Source organism: Rhipicephalus sanguineus, chromosome 7 (genome assembly GCF_013339695.2).
Source record: "Rhipicephalus sanguineus isolate Rsan-2018 chromosome 7, BIME_Rsan_1.4, whole genome shotgun sequence".
Taxonomy (NCBI): Eukaryota; Metazoa; Arthropoda; class Arachnida; order Ixodida; family Ixodidae; genus Rhipicephalus; species Rhipicephalus sanguineus.
The window spans coordinates 95,355,099-95,376,561 of NC_051182.1; the positions used below are offsets into that span (position 1 = coordinate 95,355,099).

The following is a 21,463-nucleotide window of genomic DNA, read 5'->3' on the forward strand; positions in this document are numbered from 1 at the left end:
TGACTTCTTTCTCGTGTCCGTGCTTGCATGCTCTTGTATTTTAGAAAGCGAGAATGATCGTTTATTAGATGCTTCTACGGAAAATTTCCTTCACTAATCGGTCGGAAAAATTTAATCTTCTCATAACGGAGTATGTGGGCGTGAGAGTGACACTGCGCGCTGACACTTGGACATTACTTGACAAGAACATCTTACGAGATGTAGGCATGACAACCTTGCGTACAAGGCTGTGGTGAGAAACCTTAAAGATATTTTAATTGAGCACAGTTTACATCGATCTGTGTTACCGGCTCCACAGACTATGATCGCTCTTCGAAGGATCAAATTTCATTATACCCGGTGTTCCAGAGAAGTCTTCTGGTACGTGGTATGATCATCATTCAGTGTACACCTCGGCAACTTCCAATGCTGACGCACGTGTTTTAGCCCCAAAATAGACCACATTTTCTGATCTCGACACTGCCACTTACTCCATTCCGCAGACTTTTCGGAGGAATCGCTCCTCCGTAATTTCAACGCTTTTAGATTGACCGGTTGTCCCAGAGGTGTAAGCCATGACGAGAATACGCCCTGGGTTCCTTGCTACTTCTTGGTAATCCTCTTCATTGTAAGCGTCATAGTTGGAAATGCAAGTGAATCCAGGCACGTCATCAACAGAAAAATAGGCCTGGAAAAGACGGTGTTCGTGTTCACATGGCACCTACAAATTGTGTCGTAAACGATGGCACGAGCCAAATACGACGTGCATCCATGTGAAAAATTCATGAGCCATTCCACTCCGTAAAGGTGAACGACTAGCGAAGCTGCGTAGTGCACCGATTTATTTATTTAATTTATTACTTTATTTATGCGTTGATGTATAACTTGTGAATTCAGCGTATGATCCATTTCAAAGCACTTCCACCTCGATTAGCGAGCCTGAGAAGTGTGTACCACGTAGGTTATTTATGTGTTTATGCATATGTTTATAAAATTAACTTATTTATATACTTATTTATTTGTTAATTAATTTATGTATTTACTATTCTCTGTGTATTTTTAGCGGGCTATTGGTGAGTGGTGGGGTTCGCCCTATTTATGTGGCACATGCGTGTCAAGGGTTTTCTGCTGAGTAGGTAATTGTTGACTCGGTAACTGTTCGCGGAGTTACGATATGATCAGAGTTCTTATTACTTCCAGGGTCGCAGTCACATCAAGCGATTCGCCCAGTTCGCCAGATGCCGTTTGAGCTTTGTATGGGTGGCAACAGCCGCTTTTTTTTTAATTTGAAGGAAAAGATGGTTTATGATGATGACAATCCGCCTCTTTCATTTTCCTGTGCTGCCCTCTGCCGTTTTGGTAGGGGTTTGGTAGGGGCCGGGAGTGCGGGTATTGCCAGAAGCAAAGCCTTCGAGATGACGAGACGTTTCGCGACTTTTCCGCTAGGGGACGGCGCATGCGCCGGGGCGTCGTGAATAAGGCGGATTTTATGCTGAGTAGGTAACTTTTCGCGGAATTACGAATGGCCTGGTGATATACAGATTCGTTGTAAAAAGAAACAAAAAGAATCAGACGGGTATTTCATTACGTCATAGTCGGCACAGATATAACGGCAACTACGTTCCCCTTAAAGCACGAACTTTTATACAAAACGTCGCCGAAAAAGTGCGCGAACAATTCATTCCTATTAACGCGATAGGCCGACGCTGCCACTTTCACAAAGTCAGCGCCAATAAGGCAGCTTTTAGCCATTTTGATAGAACAGATAAATTGATTACGCTTCAGTAAATGTTGACTGCATCATAGAGCGCCTCAATACGGTTACAAGCGTCGAAAAGGGGCTCTGTCAGCAAATAGGGGGACCAGGCATCTTAGGTCAATGTATGTGGTGTGTTCTATTTGGCACGTTCCGACCTTCACAAACCACTGTAAAAACACCGGTGTGAAAGTTTGTACTATTGTCGCAAACCATTTTCTTTTCAATTTGTTCTTAAATATGAACCACTCCTCGGCCAGCAAAGAAAAATATTCTGAGCGTAGCTACGCTAAGGCGAAGGGCACATTGCAAATGATGCTCGCTTTTGGAAAATCATCTTAAACGGACGATTTGATATCAGCCTGCACATTGCAGTCGGCACTGTCTAAGAAGCGATACCACATATGCTAGTACGCCGCAAAAAAAAAAAAAACCAAAATGGTAACAACCAAGCGTTCGTTTTATAATCACCAATTGAATTTGAACGTTAGACACTAAAATGACCTATGTAGCATAAAAAATGAAATAAAAACCTATCAGCACAATTGATTTACAAATGTATCTTCATTAAGTTTCAGAATATATTTATTGTCGTGTGTTGGAATGCTGTTAAATTGCCTTTTTAATGTCGACAGGTTAAAGATGCAGCGCCATGATATGATTTGTTGCGTTGCCACTGGTTTTGCAGTGTCACCATTACTCAATACCAGGTAATCCCTATAGGCTGTCTGTATGTCCATCTTTGCTCTAAGTGCCATTGCATCAGGAGGCACCTTCATGATACGCGCGACGTCATGCCATAAACGCGTAAGAGACGCCAAGTAAGAGCACTCGTGAGACCGATACTGAATGAATTTAAGGCTGACACATCCGCAGGAACATTTCACCCTATTCCTCAGGCAGTTGGCAAGAACTTCGGTAATAAAACAGTGGCAATGGCAGCATACCAGATAGAGAAAGGCAAAATGTTTTTATTTGTGTGTTATCCAGTCATTTGCGTTGTTTCACTTTTCTAGTATATTCTGTTAACTCGTGGGAGGACACAGGAACACTGCCGCAATTTCAATTGCCGAATACCTAACATTTCGAGAACGTCGCATCCTAACTCAGTTTACGTCGCAAAGCGACTAGAGAGTTCCAAGCTTCCGATGAGGTTTTTGCACAAGTTCAAACAGAGGTCTTGCACTTTGTGCAAAAACCAGAAACAAAATACCCTAAAAAAAGTCGGCTGATCTCATGCCTTGTGGGAACCGCTTTCATGCGAAGCAATCAGCGAGTAGTTGTCTATGCTGCACTTTTTGGCTTTGAGCTAAGCGTTACGAGGCGGATCGATGCATTTTTGTAAACGTAGCAGTTGTGTGCAAATCACGGCCTTACCAGGCACGTCGACTACACTGGCGTTTAACGAGTAACTTATGGTCTGACATACGTCAGCACTCACTTTAGAGCGCAGACGTCAGTATTATCGAAACGAAGTGCACTTTACGGTGGGAGGATATGAATATTATACGTAGCTTTCGTTAGCGCCTTCCTCCGGGGTCGAGCAACACTTGAACATAGCTTGCTGAATCATACGAATAGAAGTGTACTATTTATTAGACTTCTATGAAAGTGGAGCCAACACCGGAACCACAACTGACGTTAACCGTATCATAGGAGTACATATGTAATATTCATTGCTTTGTTATAAAATTAGATAGGCAGCACTGCAAGCACGATTGACGCTGCACCGACATTAATTTTTTAAAAAGCAGTTTCAAGACGTGACGCAGCTCTCTGGTAGAATACCTGACTGCCACGCGGAATGCTTGGGTTCAATTCCTGTTGAGATCCTGACTTTTATTATTTGAATTTGTCGAGTCAACGCTGCCGATGTTGGTTTTTCGTAACGTTCTCGCGTTTAATTTACCAATGTCTGTTCTTGCCGTTCCTTGGAAGATATAAACTGTCAATCACTTGTGGCGCATACCCGTATACCGCTGCCCGTGGTATACTGGTATGTGCCACACGTGTCTGGAGGAAAAGGTTTGACGACGTACGCGACAGGATTTTCACGTTATTTATATCATGACCAGACAGTCATAGTCATCAAACCATTTTGCCCTCCCATGCCAATTTTGGTCGATATCAAGCTAAGGAGGCGATCACAAGAGCACCCAGACGTAGGCGGCTAGATAGATCGATAGATTCGTAGATAGAAACGCTCAATGTGCCTTGGGTTCGCTAAGAAAGGCTTCGCATTTAAAAAAATTGCCTGCAGGCTGTCACGCATGTCATAGACGTCTTTATTTTACTGCAGCACACTCGTATAAAAGCTGCGCTAACATAAGAATATTGGCTAAATTGAATTGCTTGACCTATTTGATGGTCTCATCTGCTTACAGTACAGTGCATTTAAACTGTATGAACAGTGGTTGTTAGTCAGCGCCGGGGCTGTCCTGTTTACATAGTCATGTCTAAAGCACTGCCACGTCTCAAGCGATGAGCTAATACGCAAGTCTGGCGCACTTTTTAAAAGCGACTATACTGATACGGGAATATTTACAACAGGTACCTACACACTTAAGATGCGAGGCGTGGCCTTAGTGCACATAGCCAGGGCGATACCAATGATCGATGCTCCAGACACGTCAACCTCTTCTTCACCTCACCACATACTTGTGTACAGACGCACAAACTCAAATGTTACTATATCGACAATGCAGCTCATCCCTTTGCGGTACGGTATTGTCAAATAAGTCCAGTTGCCACTGTCACTGCCAAGAATTGACAACGCTGCCAGCAGATGGCCCTCTCCGTCCGGAGGGTCCACAGGGTGATGTTTGATATGTACTACGTGACAGCTCACTCATTTTTTTCGCAGGCACGTTACTTCAAACCAGCATGGGTAAATAATACAAAATACAGAAATGAGATGGTAATTTACCTTGATGCGGCTATTCTGGTCTCTAGAGCTGAACTTGAATGAATGGCGCAGGTCAGTCACTACGTGTGTAGCGTCACAGTTTTTCATGTGCCGTTGAACCTCTCCTTAGGTGGGAAAAAGTAAATAATCAGTTAACTTTCACATCAGCAAAATGAGTTTAGGAAACCCACAGACGCCACGTTGACTTTCCGCGACGTTTCAAGGTTTCTCACAGATTTAACAAATGCATATTAAGGAAGAAATGTAGTTTTCTCACTTTTTAGACAAGACATATTCAATATTTTATGGGTAGTAAATATTATTTATCAAAAAAATAAAATGGATAACGTTTATACAACACATCGCTGTTGCACCAGACACTTTGTGTGTGTTGGAAACCAGAGGAGGAGGAAGAGGACGAATAAACTTTTGTCAAAACCAGCAGTTTAGTTGCCTGGTCCTAGGCCTCCCACGTGGGGACGTCGAGGTTTTGCCTCTTCACCGTCTCGCGGGCCTGCTGGGTAGCCCAAAGTCGGTCGTCGAGGTGGGAGCTGCGCAGGGCGGCGTGCCATCTCGACGAGAGGGTCTCGGTGTTAATGGACGGGTATTGGGGTTTGCACTCCCACAGCATATGCGGGAGCGAAGCTACCTAGGTCTTACAGATCTTACAAGTGTGGTTAGGATAAATGTCTGGGTAGAACAAAGAAAATTTTATTTTAGAAAGTAAACAATTACCCAAGAAACGGTGGCACGCATAGATATTGATTTGAACTTCTTTTTAGGGACGTAGTGCTCTATCGGAGTTATTTGTGGCCGCTATTTGTTCTGAATCATTTCTTTTTTTAGAGATGTGCGTGACGTGTTCTGTTCTGGTTTGCTTCATTTTAGAAGTAATCCGCTTGGTAAGTGACCAATTGAGAGTACTTAGGAGTACTCACAGTGCCTACGGAATTTCTTCGAACATTAAGAAAACCTAGGAAAGGTGGCTTTTTTGTCCACGTGAGACACAAAACAAAGCCGCAAAGTAAAGGTTTGTATGTCGTGCGAAGTTAGGCAATGTGTCTTTCACTGTGGGCCCTTGTCGGTTTCACTGGATTTCAGACAAGTCAGATAATGTTCAAGCCAATGGACGTTATTTTCAGGTCATTGACTGTTTTTCTTCTCAGAACTGCAATTTCTTGTATCACCTGTTCTTATCCGGACTGCCGTTATAAATTTTGTGCTCTGCTTTTGAATTGAATTGAAGTTTATTTGTCCTGAATTCTTACAGGATCGGGAGCAGAGGCTAAAGGCTATATAGCCTGACATGGGGCCTCTGCTCCTAAATACAGTTTGGCACGCAGGCCGCTGAACATCTCACTCTGTCGCAGATATTTTCAGAAATAAAACAATAACACAACAATATTTAGCATGTTCTTGTTACGCAATTTCAGAGAAAACATAACAAAAGAACTTCATCACAAAAGCTTCATCTCAAAAGAAACTTCATCAATACACAATGTTAAATAAAGCATAAGAAAAGAAACTACAACACATAACTCAAATTGATATTACCCAAGAAACGGTGGCACGCATAGATATTGATTTGAACTTCTTTTTAGGGGTCCGCGTAATAAACTAGGATTGTTGAAAGACGTTGCATAGTTTGAAAATTTCAACGTATCAAATGCTGTCAGAACATTTGCAGTAAGTTTGTAAATTTTTTAACACTATTAGTTTCGACAATATAACCGACGTCGCTTTAGATATATCGGAACGATTGTCGTTCATTGTAAGACCGAATGAGATTATTACACATATGCCTAACGATTTTTATTTTCGCCTGCCCCTTTTGTTAGTCGCTGGAAGCATAACATGCACGTGTGCATCGCAGTAACTGTACAGCATTATGCACAGCTTAAATGAACGGGCTTAATAAAGTTTCATTATTTTTAGTCAGTGTTAGCATCTTTTGTGCACAATACATCGTTCTTTTCTTGGGAAATAGGAATTTTCCACTTATTGCTTTTACATTTTTCTTGCAGATTTTTCTTTCATGTTTCATCTGAATCACCTAGAGTAAATTCAGAGGAGTATGCAGGTGTTCTGCTCAGATAGAATTTTTAATTTTCTTGAAGGAGTTCATGCATCACGTTAGGCATTATTGGGATAGCAAGCATACAGTTTAAATTGTGGCACTTATCCCTGAAACCTTGAGAAAATCGGTGATAAGTAATTAGCCATAAATATTTACTGATTGGAAGACATCTTAGCATGTTTACTTAACGGGTACAAATTCGGTTATCTCTCGTAGTATTCTTTCAGACCTATGGACTATCCTGCATCAACAGATCTACTAGTCCTATTCACTCTTGTATGCTTGCCCATGCGCATTTCTATGTCAAACATTTTCACTGTCAAATCTTTGTCATTTAACAAACTCAACCTTTGTGACGGTTTTAGTCTTACGCACCCGCCTAACTTAGCCAGACTCTTTGTGAACAGTTGGCATGTAGAAAAGAAGCTTGTATAGCAAGATGGTGTTTATTGACTGCATTCCTGTGTCAGTTACGTGATTTCTGCATACCTTCCTTGTATTCCGGATCACTCAGTACGATGGTTGCTCCGGCAGCGCCAATGCTATAGAGCGCCACAAAGGCTTCGATGCTGTTTCCAAAATGACAATAGACCTTGTCGCCAGGACCAACGTTGTGCGCCTGAAACATTGCGGCGCAGCAGCGAAGTTTCTTCAGAAGTTCTCTGTAGGTTACCGTCTTCTGTTCATCGGTCTGTGGTGGATATGCACGAAAGAAATCACAGGAGTGCTGGAAATTTCAGAAACGACACTAGCGAAGTGCAAATAAATACTACAGTTTGGTCTAGTACATCTGCAGTTGTGGCTACAATGTGCACGGTTCTGATGAATGGGAATGGTAATTCTACATGGCAGATATGTTGAAGACGCACGAACTATTGGTTTCTCACATAATTCAGACAGCACTGTTCAGAGTCGACTGTCGTGGTAAATGTATAAGATTTATCTGAAGTAAATGCGTATACAGATGACACAAATCCATTCTTCGCATCGAAAGAGCTAGATTAAGCTAATTTTAATAATTTTCAGTCATTCTTTTCATTCTGAATGCTGCACAAGAGAAAACCCGATGCACATTAAAAGAAGTCTATCTACATTTCAATCTGTCCAATGCCTGAAACGCTTGCGAATGACTTGGTATATAATTGGAAGTCGAGCCTAATCTTGAACTTACTTGGCAAGAATTTTTTTGGCGCACGCTTTAAAGAGCAACTGTGTTGAAACGCTCACATCTACAGTCTCGCAGCAGACCCTGTGAAGTGTGTGGGACATTTGTAGAAAGTAACAACCTTGATCAGGAAGTGCGTAATGAAGGCGAAACATGACGCGCCATATTACTTAAATATTGCTACGAAATCTTCGGATGAGTAACGGAATTAGAATACAGTTTTAATAAATAGTAACTCCGAGTTGCACATGAAGGGCGAGACACTAACAACAATAACAATGTCATTCGTTGCTCTTGTACTCTTCGGACGCTGTTGAAGTTACACACAAGCGTGACATATTGGCGTGACGCAGCATGCAAGGCAACTATTGCTCTGTAGAAGGAATGACGCTCTAGGACAAGCGACAACTGTCACAGAACTGGCGGGATCAACACCGCTACCAGTTATGCTGCCGGCGTCACATCTCGTGGGCGAACACACCAGGTAAGACCGACGGTAAAGAGTCAGAGTTGTGCACAACGAGCCAAGCATGTCAACACATTTGCTTACACGCGGAGTATTCCCAAAAAACCCTTATTTCGTGTGATGAGGTACCCTGCTGTTCTTGGCATGGGTTGCAGAAAATAGCGCAGCTTTAATTTATGTACAATGACCTGACGACGACCTGGGGCTAATATATAGATTAGAAATATGAAAAAAAATAATACTATCGGGTGTACTGTATCTGTACGCCTTCAAAAAATACAGAATCCTCCTCCCCCCTTTCCCGCTTTTGGCTATCCCTGACTTCTAAATGTAAGGTAGCTCCATACGCCAGCAACTCCCTTTTCTAGAAGCATGATCTATACTAGAATTTTAAAAGCATGGAAATTCTTACCAGTGCGATTTTGTTTCCGTGTGTTCGAAGGCTTTTTGCAAGGAAGTCAAAAAATGAAAGCTCGACTGTCTTCGGTTTCTTGTAGGGAGAGTACACGATGCCTTCATGTATTGCTGCTTGTATTGTCTCCTTTAAAGAAAAAAAAAGCAATAAAGATATAGTGACAAGAACAGCGCAGCTCTGAAAGTTCGAAGATATTTTCCTCATTATTTTTGTCACTTATCCATTTGCAACTTGAAATTCGCCAACGGAAACCATAACGCTTGAGGAGCCACTGATGAGGGGTGCTTAAATATGTCCATTGAAGCGGCAGCTCATTCGTATACAATCACATATGACTTGTTATTTTGACTAATGTAAACAAAATTAGAAGTGGTAAAGATGACACAGTAGGTGATGCCGATGTAGCTCTAGTAAATGCATGATGCAGCTAGCGCTAGCCCTTTCGGCCCTGGCGGTGTCAGTTGACACCATCACACAACATTTCCCCTAGCACCTCGGAAATGAAACCAAAACTGCTAATTCTTGGGGCAGTACTTCTTCAATGATCCCCACTGCGATTGACACCAAAATTGTGGCATGCTTGTGGAGCTGTGAGCCGCAAAGAAGAAGAAGCTTGACCGAAGTCATGGGTGACGCCGAGGCGGGTCAGCTGAGGCGGGTAGGCACCATTTTCGGGTCGACGTACCGAAGCTGTTTCAATGAGTATCACACTGAAAAATTACACGTGGTTCACATTTTGTGTACTCTAGTGAATAGCAGGAAAAATATGCCATTTTTCTCATTTCACAACCGCTGCGCCGTTATGACGTAATTTGATGCCATGCGTGTAAATCCATTAATACTTGCACCACTGGCTCAATTTTTCGTTTGTAGTCTTCTGAAGTCATAACTATTAGGAAAACACGCATCAAAAATGTCCCCAACCAAAATAAAAAATCCAGGGCTGAAAGGGCTAGAAATCTGTATAAAGTGGTCGTTCTATTTTGCCAACACAGCGATGAAGGCGCAGAAAATGAAGTTCCATGGGCATTGCCGAATCGAACGCCTTATAACCATGAACTACTGATAAGCCAAAACACATGTAATATATTGTTTCATGTTTTAAGTTTTGAATAACAATCCAGTGCATGTTTACTACTTTCATTGGAACACAAAATTTAGATTGGAGAGTTCTAATTTCTAAACAAGCTGACGATTTTCCGGAAACAAAAAGCAGCCAGATAAGCCAATAGTTTGGGACTTCACACATTCGCCGGTCGGAACGCTAAGTCATCTGTGTATATGTGAATAACTTTCGTGTAATGGCAGTCACTTCGTCAAGACTGATTATTGTGTCCCACTAGAAACATCACTTCGTGAAATACTTCCATAAGGGGGCCCTTCCTTGAACTGGTATAACCATCCTCAGCATTTCGGGAGCGTTTTAAATTGCTAAATACCTACAACAAACCTTGCGTCTGTAAGTAATAATACTGCAATACGGTTTGGTCATCGTGCTGCCTTAAAGCAAATAAGCAAATATAGCGGACGAAGTAGCTCGAAGAGTTGGGACTGTCAATGGCATTCCAGATCTTCACCTTTGCTTTTGCGCATATACTTCAGGCCCGATAGAATACATCATTAAACAACCAGCTTGACCAAGACCAGTGCTTAATTCGATTAAAAGAACATTTGCATTGCCAATGTTCTTCGTAGCGCCAATTGTCCAAAAGCTGCAAGCAACGACAAATCTATTATCTTGACTAGAGCATACAATTTCGGCATAAGAAAAAAGAAATCTAGCCAAAAAAATGCCTCATAATTTATTTATTTATCTGATTGGCAGACATAGATACACAAGGACACAGAGAAAAGAGGGAGAGAGCAAGCTGGCAACTGCCACCAGGAGGGGCACAACGCCCGCCTACTCTTTCGGGAGGAGGGAGGAGACAGAGGAAAGGAAGTTAGTAGGAGAGAAAGAGGAAAGAAGATAGGAAAGTAAACGAAAAGTGACGAAGACTTGGATAAAAATAGGTACACACACACACACACGCACACACACACACACACACACACACACACACACACACACACACACACACACACACACACACACACACGCACGCACACACATGCACACACACATACACACACGCCCACGCACGCACACACGCGCACACGCGCGTGCACACACACGCACACATACACACGCACGCACAAAGAAACGCTTATAAACGGGTGGCCAGATCTGTTTGGTCCATAAAGGTCAGCGAACTCGATGGGCCTGGCCGCGTCGAGATACACAACCTCTCGGAAAGAGGTAATCGTCCATTGTCGCGCACTTGAATCCGGGGAATTTATATTCCTTAATCAGCAAAGCCCGCTGCGTAACAAACGCGAGACAGTGTAGTATAAGATGCTCAAGTGTTTCACAGGAGCCACAAGCTGCACAGCAAACCTTAGTTTGGTCTCGTACCGTTTGGCATTCGTAGAAGTCATCTGCTTTGCTGAGATGGGTCGATTCCTTGAACTTTATTGGAGGTGGCACTGGAAGGAGCTCCAGCTTCAACAGTTCCGATCGAATGAGCTCCTCCATCAGTGAGTCAGCTGACAAAGATGAAAGGGAAACGCGGTTAGTGCCTCCTAGAAAGTATATCTATATATGCTTAAGTCCAGACGCTGCACGGCTCTTTATGAATGAGGTCGTAGTGGAACGCTCTGAAATGACCTTAACCATCAACAACCTAAGATTCTTTAACGGTTAAGTCCAGACGCTGCACGGCTCTTTATGAATGAGGTCCTAGTGGAATGCTCTGAAATGACATTAACCATCAACCACCTAAGATTCTTTAACGGCAAACAAAAGCAAGGTTCGCGAGCACTTTTGGCTGCTCAGCCATTGAAATTTGAGCTGTTATCGAACCCGGGACTCTGCGCACCAGTATCGCCCAAGCTTTGAGCCAGCACGCGGTGTGTAGCACATCTGTATAAATGCAATGACAAACTAAAACAATGTTTTTCTAACAGGCGAGCAAAGTAATATACAAAGTGAATTCCAAAGAACAGGTTACATAATTATGTGTTCTTACACCGCCAAATTACGGAGCCTTTTAATTTAAAGTGCGAGCAACTTATCTTTACCTAACGCTTAATACACAGCGCTATGTTTCTAGGGTGTCTTTTAAATACTGAAATTTTGATGTTGCCTGCTACCGACAGAATTTTGTAGTCCATCCGCTCGATTACTTGACTCGGGGATATATTAATGGCACTAAACATCGAAACACAAAGTAAAATAATAGCTAAAATGATCCTGTATGCTGGTAATTAAGTAATACCGTACACACTGCAATTGAAGAATTGTATCCAATGAACTTGCAAGTGACGTTCACTTGAAATAAAATCCAAGCGTGGGGCGGTGATCTCTGAATGTGCTGTCAGGCAAGCTGTTAAAATTCACTGTTCAAATAGTTTTTAAAGAAACCGCGGTCTTGTCAATAAAGGCAGGAAAGGAACTGGAATAACCACGTATATCATCCCACTCTTTGGGAATGAACCTTGATAATGCTTTGTATATGTATACACCCTGCGATCTCACCGGCTGCAATTTATGAATTGAAATATGCGCCAAGAAGTATTTATAGAAATTAAAAATGCAAGAAAGAAGTGCTATATGATTACAAGGCACGCTGTCGTGGAGCACAAAGCATCAATTTTGATCACCTGGGGTTCTTTAACGTCCATTTAGGTATGGAATGGGCGAGTGTACACTTCCACTTAATTAGAAGCTATTGATTTCAAAATGTGATTCGAGAGCGTTTTTCAGTCGGCAACGTGCTTGCTTTCTTGCGAGAGTAAGCCTGCCTCTTGGTGTATAATTGAGCTCAATGAGTACAAATATGCTCTATACCAAAGGGAATTGCTAAAAAATTCGATGTATTTAAAAATCTGCCGGTACACATGCTGGAGCACTCTTGAGTACGCGACCAAATCTCATAATGCGGCTTGCGTCGCACAACGCCCAATGGCAGTTATGAAGCCCGCCTAATTTACCCGCCTCGGAAGCTCAATAGCTATGGCGTTGGAATGCTGAGCTGGAGGTCGCAAGTTGGCTCCCAACCGCGATGCTGAATTTTAATAAAGGCTGATGCGAAGCCGCTCGTGTACGTGGATTAAGGTTGACTTTAAAGGATCCCCAGGCTGTCAAAACCAGGAGCCTCTCCACTACGAAGTTCTTTACAGTAGGATATCGGCTTTTCGGCGGGGACGTCGAAAAACGGCAATCTGGTAGCGTCCTCTTATAACAATCTCGTACTGCTTTAATTCTTGGCTAAAGGTGGTGGCTGGCACCCATCACTGTTCCGTAACACTCGAGAATTTATTTTCAAATACTGCCTCATTGATAGGATCGTGAAAAATAATTCAGCCTGCTTTAAGCTCGTTCAGCCCGTTCAGTCAGGTTTTGTTCTTTGTTTTTGTCACCGTTATTTCAACGAGCAAACAATGTTTACATGAAAACGACAGGCTAAGAAAGTTCTGTATTAGATTCTTCCTAGAAGGTTGCGCACTTCCTTCTTCGAAATTCTGTTCCAAAGTTAATTTCTTTGACCTTGCCTGTGTAAATACTCATGACAAGATATGAGGATCAGCTGAATATAAATGACCTGATTCCTCCGAACAATAGGCGTTCGCAAGTATGAGGTAGTGTCCTCTTATAAAACATTGGTATTGCTTTAATTCTTGACTAAAGGTGGCTGCCGCACACTGTGTATGAAGCTCGTAGGACACACTGGTATGACTTCAGTATGAACGAGCTGGAATTGATGTCTCCACAGGGCATTGACCTTGTCTTTCTGACAGCGACTACGTTGCATATCCTGTACTTGATATTCCCCTACCTCGCCACAACACTCTGCCCTAGAACGTCTTTTAGATCGAATATGTAGAACATTGCTTTCATCTCGATTGCGAGTCAAGGACGAAAGTACTTTTGTCGACTATATTGCTAGCCATGCTGTCTTTTTTACAATACCACATGGTTTCAACTTTATCCACTCGTACTTGGCTTCATGCTACTACCGAATCCTCGTTTTCACTCTCTCAACGTGAAGACCCATAACACCGAATAACAGCCCCAGGGGTGCTACCTGAATATTCATACTTTGTTGTAGCACTAGCGCGGCAAAGGGCAAGGGCACACAGGAAAGAAGACACAGCACTGTGTGTCGTCAGATGTTCGTGTTCCTGCGTATTCTTATCCTCGCAGCACTGCAACAAAGCAAAGGGTTCTAAATCAACAAGCCCATCTACTCACACTTATGGACCTGAATACAAGAATTCCCCCACTCCTTCGGCTTTCCATCAAGGTGTCTTTCATTTTTGACGATAATCCGTTGGGTCAGCTAGACCACCGAAGTTTCGCATGACATCAACACAAATGACGTTGCAGTTCACAGGCGATCCTACAGTGTGACAGCACCTGAGGGCTCTTCAGACAAACAGATGTCGACAACATATTAGAGTGTTACCCAAGTTCTTGGGCCTCACCATTCGCGTTGACGATGAAGGACAACAATCGAATTTTGTGCATTGTTCATGTTGATTACTATTAGTTCACTGAGAAATGTGGTAGCCCTTTCCAAGCGTCGATGACGTAATAGACAGTTTGCATGACGCCAGTTACTGCTATTCCCATTTACGTCCGCTCCGGGTACTGGACAGTTGCTGTTCACGAAAATAACCGCTAAGAATGGCATTCGCTACCCCTGGTAGCGCCTGTCATCTTTATGTCGTCTGGGTTTTCGTACGGCCGTGCTGTCATCTAACCCAGGATGAACTCTCTTCTATGAGTTCTGAAGTGGCCCATATGTCCCGGCTGTCTGGATAATATTGTTTTTTAATGTCCACTGTAGAAATCCATCTCGAAAGGCTCTAGGCCATTCTTTCTGACTTTCCAAAATATTCTTCAAAGCTAAGCTCTGCTAAGTGTGGTTTCAGGCGCCGTCACAATAGCATTCGACAACCTCGGCTATGCTGATGAAATACAGACTTATTCCGAGAATGCCGACTTTCTTAAAGGATTCTCGCTCCAACGTTCAGCTAACGACGTCCGAAACGACGTTTTAGAATGTGTGCGTACTTTTTCCGCTCCATTGAGGACCTTCCAGACATCGCTCCCCCGTACCGTCTTAAGGGCATTCATTTTTGTTTAGACCTGAACAGGTCGCCGAGTTTTCAGAACTTACTGCGAAACTCACGAGGACGCCTTTTTTGGATTAGTATGACTCGGCTAGCCACATCGAAGTTCCATCTTATGAGAGTGGCCACGGTATTGGCGCTACTCTTGCCCAGCTACAGGAGAGCCTCTGTGGTATTCATTACGTTACCTGAATCCTCTATCCATGGGAGAGCAATTAGCTGATGCCGGAACCCTTACGTACTTGCTTTCCCTCGGGTTACTGCAAAATTACGCTCGGGTGCCGGGCATTGCACAATGAAGACTACTTGTTGTCTGTGCTATAGAAACTCTGACAGTTACACCAGGAAGCCGACTGCCAGTATATCCATCCGGACCGCCATCCTGATTACGTCAACGACAACACTGATGCTGGCCTAGTGTCCAACACGCACTTTCACAACGTTACCGTTGAACAGCGTGGTGACCCTTCCATTTTGTGTAAGTTCAGCTGCCTCCTCGTTTTGGAATGCGGTGCATTGTACATGATACGCTACAAGAATAGAAAAGAACGCCCGACTGGGTACCGAATCCTGTGAATATTTAGTCCAGTGCATCTTTCATCCATAATAATATATAACGCGAACTTTGGATAGAGACACGAAGAAAAGAAAATCTACTGCCCATCCACTCCGTGAAAATGGTCGCACCACGAAGCTGTCCATGATTCATGATCCCCCTTGGGGCATTCCTTGCAGGGGCCCTTGGTGCCCTCAGTAGTGGCGGCGATCCTTCGTTGCCGTGTTGCATCGGCTTCGTGAGGTCGCACTTAGGATACGTCGGCTCTCCGCTGGCGCTTGGCCTCCGCTTCTTGAGCGCACAACGCTGCGTCTTCGCCATGGCGATGTCTATACGCGTGAGTTTATACGATTGGCAAGCGAGATCATGTGTGGTTATGAAAGCACGCGGGTCTATAGAATTGGCTAGCGAGATCACGTGCTGTTGTGAATCCGATCGCTTGTTTTGAAATGCACGTGCTTACACCTAATTGGTCTATGCTAGATCACGTGACCTGCAGGCTCAGCCAATAGACCAGCTGAAAGTTTTCTGCCGACGCCGACTACTACTGCTACTGCTTCTACAAATACTACTGCAACTACTGCTACTGCTACTACTACTGCTATTACTACTACTATTATGGCAGAGTTCGGCCTAAGATGGCTTCGCTGTAGAAACGATCGGCCATACGCTCTTGCGTGACAACTAGTGCCATAAATATGTCTTCGCTAAAGATATCGGCCCTTTGACAAAACAAAATGAAATTATAGGAAAATATACCGGTTTTACAAGCGTTGCCTATAATGTGTAATGTTTTATTGCTTCCACAGAGTGTTTTCCAACCATCCATCCATACATCCATACATTCATACATCCACAGATTGTAAGCCTATGACCTGCTCTCCGAGGTTCATGTCCTATTTCCTGTGGTCTCCAAACTGGAGTTCATCGTCCTCGCTGTGCTGTTTCGCTCATGCACTTCCGCACAGCGACACCGTTCGCTCACAGTCAGTGCAGCGCATTGCACCGGTAATATCCTCTAGTTCCTATGGGACACCGTTCAGCGTTGTTTTTATGTTGGAAACGCGTGCACCTGTGAAAATGCAGTGCATCCCCTCACAGAATAACGTATAATAGCAGCCTCATTACGCTGTGACGCGTTTATATTGTGCGCAATAATGAGGCGATAACGAAAACACATCTGTCGAGCGGTCAACAGGGCTTCACGTAAACGCGTTAGGAAAGAAACCTGCGCGCCCGTCATGTTGGATAAATCAGATTGATGACGCAAGACAAGAGCGCCTGCAACAGCACACTTAGAGTACTGACAAATGCTACGTTAAAGTTGTCTGTCACCCGCACGAGGTAAATGTTTTATTAAGGCGAAAGCTTAGATGCCTGATCTAAGGGGCCGTCGACATTGGCGGCGTCGGCGTGAACACGAGTGATGCAAAAAATCATAATGTGAGTACGTCACTCTATGACGTCATCATACGACATCGTCGCTTGGTCAAAGGTGCGCCAGTTCTGGAGACACTGCAAAACCACGTTAGGTGCAGAAAGCTGCCAATGTTCGAAACAACATTAGGCGCAAGAAGTTCTTTTTCTTGGGGGGAGGGGGGAGCAATACAATCGACAGAAAAGAAAAAGAAGATGTCTGTTGCTTTCGAGTCGTCTTAGGAAAATGCATAAGAAGCCGTCTGATATTTATTTTCGTAAAGCCCCACTAGAAAACATGTTCAAGTGCGTCTGTGTAACAAATACGGGATATTATTGGATATTCAAAGCTTGCGCTAGGCACATAACAATGATTTCGTAAATGCTCACGTGTATACTGTTCGGGCAAGTATAGGTGCGCCCGAGAGCATTCTTCCCGTTATGCATACGCAGGAGTACTAAAGAATGTAGAGTACTCGCGGATTCAAACACGACATCAAATTTTTTAGTATAAGGACGGGTACTCGCAATGGCTCGAGATAACCACGTCATGTCGCTACGAATCCGGTCTCTAAAGATAATGTTGGCTCCGATCCACGTATTCGAGTTAAAATTACACCCATATGACCATAACTGAAGACGGTGGAAAGGAAAATGTGTGCGTTACTTAGCCCTAAATTGTCCTGTTTCAGTCGGTGAGTGCTGTACAAGTTGTACAGAAGAAATAGCATGTCAAAGCGCTGTCGCGACTTCTTGCCACTTAATAAAAAATGGTCGCTTCTAGATCACAACAGAGAGCACACGAAGCGTTCTTTGGCTATGAGCCTCCCAGCATCGAGCATTAAAGAGAAGCTCTTACTTGCACAGCACCAGGTGACCGTTGTCGCAAGTACAGTAAAAAATGTCGTTTATACAGGGACGGTCGCCTACGAATCAAACGAAAACAGGCACCGAAAGAAACGGGAAAATAAAGCGGTACCTAAATCCGACAAAATGTCGCACAATACCTTCAAAATGAACTGCAGGACTGGACTGAACGAACTGTCGTTGTTGCGAAAAACGTCCTTGTCTTCTGCGCACGCGACAGCCTGGAAAACACTCGATTCACGTCCGTCAAAGTGACAAAAGTAATAGGAGCGCCAGTGGCGCACATTATTTCAATAAATAGAGTACAGGTGCGCGCCTGAGTTTCGCACGTGCGTACGTCGTAACGCTAAGTCGAAACGACCGAGGTCCAATTTGAAAAAAAAAAAAACAGTAACAGCTAGGCTTCCACGTGTTCGAAAAATAGCTCAGCTATATTTCCGCCACTGACGCATCGGGCTCTAGCATTTAGGAGCGCAATATTTATTTCAAGGAGGAGGAATAAACTTTATTATCAACCAGAAATTTAAGTTCCTTGGCCTAGGCCTCCCACGTGAGGACGTCGAGGTCTTGCCTCTTCGCCGCCTCGCGGGCTTGCTGGATGGCCCATAGCTGATCGTCGAGGTGCGAGCTAAAACAATTGTTTTTGAAATCGAATCTTGAGAGAGATGATGCGCACTATGATCAGGTGCGAAATGACATTTGTTGATGGAAAGGTACATTTAAGAATGTGCGGAACATAAAGAAATGCTCCTTCGTCCTGTTACTGAAAACCAAAACATCCTTTTTTTTTTGTCAAAACTAATGTGTCTGCTTATAACTAAACCTGGTCATCCAGAGGCTGCATGGAGACGCAGCTCAGACACCGGTGCAGGCGCCTTTAGAGGCTTGGCGGGACATGCCCGATCTAAGGGGACACGACACAATAACCGCGAGCTAATCGCTCGGTGAAGGCGGTAGCGCACAGAGCTATCGTGAAAGATTAGAATGTAATCCCGCGCAGCGAATGCCGCAGCGGAGCTTGTCTCGTGTAACGCGTACTCCCGGACCGTAGATGCTCCGTTTAAGCTCCCCACTGCTAATAACACAGTAGCCATGCAGGTTCCAAGTGCTGCGGCGACAGTTGCATATTCGCAGCTTTCTCTCTCTTCACCCCCTTAGCCTCATCCACTCCTGTCTCCGCCACTCCTCCGTCTGCAACTTTTACTCCAAAGCCAAGACTTCATGTGAGGATCATCTAAGTCATCCTCTCCCCTCCCATGCCCCTCGGTGAACTAATGGCAGTGAGGAGCCGTGGAAGATGGCCTTGCGGAGCTGCAGGCCCGACATCCAGGACGCCATGCTGGGATGCGCAGGACTACACCGATGGAACAACATACCCACCATCTATGCCTATGTCCCTTTCGTACAAGACGATTAATACAGTGTTAACCACCACCATTCCGTTTGCCATTGATCGCGAATGTCCGTCGTTCGTTTGGAGAGCTGACGAAGTCGAAAAGATACTTACTCAGCGGCCCGCGGCAGCCCCACTTGTAACGAGGTTTCACGTATTCAATTTTACATGTTTGCAGCCAGAGAGTACGAAGAGAATGCAGCATTAACGGGCGATCGCACACGTCCAAATATAGTTGCGTGAAACGATCATGTGTTTCGCCTGTATTGCCGTCCACGCCAATGTGAATGTATGCGATTTTTTGGCCACAGCAGTCGTAGCTGTAATTGGACTTTCAGAGCCGTACCTTAGGGTACGCAGCAGGTGCACTGCGGAAAACGCCACGTTGAACAGTGAATGACATCCGGCGTATTATCCATCAATCATTCCTGTTCGATACAGGTCCACACCGGCAACTCATTCTCACGAACGCTGTACGTAGAAGACAGTTTCTTGTCAATTACAGCATGCATGTCACAAGGCGCTATCATGACCGCGTGTGAATGAGGTAGCCAGCCACAGGAGTAGGAATTATGTGAATTTGCCGTATGGTGCTGGCGCCATTTTAATGCCATAGCATTAGAGAGCCCATGTCGACATAAACCCGGTGTCGGCGTCGGCGGTGTTGTCAGTGAGCGAAAACTCCCGATTGATGCAAACAATAAAAATCAGTGTTGGACCCGGAATCTAACCCAGGAATTCCGCTTGGCAGTCAAGTATTCTGCCACAGTGTCACTCCAGCCTTTTTTTTTTTCAATCTTTCACGGTATTTATCCGAAAGAAAAAAATCACAGCATATCCACGGGGTGAATGATGATGAGTGGGGCGAAGCTACGGAGGGAATCATCTGTAAACCGTGAAACTCTTCCGTGAAATGCGCCCAGTACATAATATAAAGTGTGTGAAACATCGTGTATATATTAAACATCAAACTTTTATTGTACTGTTGCTTTACGTGGTCCCTTCATTATCACTTGTGGATCGGTGAAATGCAAGGAAGAAGTCCGCTCCCGAGCGAAAGAGCGCCAAGAGCGACCGCATTCCCCGCTCGCCCTGTGCGAATTAAAGGCAAGGCTAGAGGGAAGACAGGACGCGCGTTTCCACGACGCGAGGTCGGTAGCATGCCCAACGAAAGCCAACGGAACGCGATCGTGCAAGTGCTCCGGCTTCGCATCGCCTCATGGTTCCATTTAGCGTCCCAAACCAACATATTGCTCAAGGTGTGCCTTGCGTTTTTCGTAGAAATAATTTCTTTATCATGTACATTAAGACGAAAAGTTGAAAGCTCACTAGAGTGTATCGCCCGCAAAGTATGTCTTTTAGTGTGATTTAACTCTCGTACGGCAGGGTCTTCGCGCCGTTGCCGGTCCACCTCGCCCGTTGACGATCGGGCGAGGTGGCTACATGCAACTACTACTACTACACTTTAAGAAAAACATCTGGCGTTCTTTCGTTCTGCTTTTACAAAACATCTGGCGTCTTTCGTTGGTTTATTTCATCAATCAACGGCGTTTTGAACAAAATTTTTATTGTTTAATCACGCACAGGAGAAATCTCACCAGGCACTACCTTGGAGGTAAACAATGGCTGCTAATGGCAATGAGAGACAGAAGAAGTCGGCTTTTAGCTAACACTTACACTTCTACTTCTACTAACGTTTCCTACTGGAACATGCCAATGGCTGCTAATGGGGAATGAGAGACAGAAGAATTCGGCTTTTAGTTAACGCGCACGCTGCGAATTTTTTATTGTTCAACAACGCACAAGAGAAATCTTCCACCGGCACCACCTTGGAGGTCAAAGCGTAAGACTTGTTACTCACTACTACGACCACGACGACTACGAGGGACGAACGGGTGCCGCCTTAAGGAGCTTCGCCCCTAAAATGGCGCTTGCATGAAATTTGAATGCAGACAGAAAACTAATGTGTCCATTCGGGCTCCACGGAGACACAATCACAAATCACTAAATAATTAAACCACTTTAAGCTGCTTCTGAAAAAAAAAAATCACAGCATACCCACGGAGTGAATGATGATGAGTGGGCGAAGCTGCGGAGGTTCATCGGTAAACCGTGAATCTTCCGTGAATTCTGCCCAGTACATCATCACCGACGTGAGATCGGGCGCGTTTATACTAAAGGTTCGATGAGTTATGACGACTTGCAGCTCACTTTAATTTTACATGTACGCTGTGAATTTTCATTGTTTAGAAAACCATTGCTTTAGAAAACATCTGGCGTCTTTCGTTAAG

General features: G+C 44.2%; 1 protein-coding gene across 1 annotated transcript in view; it reads right to left on the reverse strand.

The window, feature by feature from the left end:
* Nucleotides 1-18,039, reverse strand: part of LOC119399608 (uncharacterized) — a 29,710-nt gene extending 11,671 nt beyond the window's left edge. The window contains exons 1-6 of the mRNA XM_049417448.1: nt 17,920-18,039; nt 11,219-11,349; nt 8,761-8,889; nt 7,207-7,408; nt 4,662-4,765; nt 471-667 (exon numbers count right to left, since the gene is read on the reverse strand). Coding sequence (XP_049273405.1) covers nt 471-667; nt 4,662-4,765; nt 7,207-7,408; nt 8,761-8,889; nt 11,219-11,338 — 752 coding nt within the window. The 5' untranslated portion in view covers nt 11,339-11,349; nt 17,920-18,039. The remainder of the gene's footprint in view (nt 1-470; nt 668-4,661; nt 4,766-7,206; nt 7,409-8,760; nt 8,890-11,218; nt 11,350-17,919) is intronic.
* Nucleotides 18,040-21,463: the final 3,424 nt, after the last annotated feature.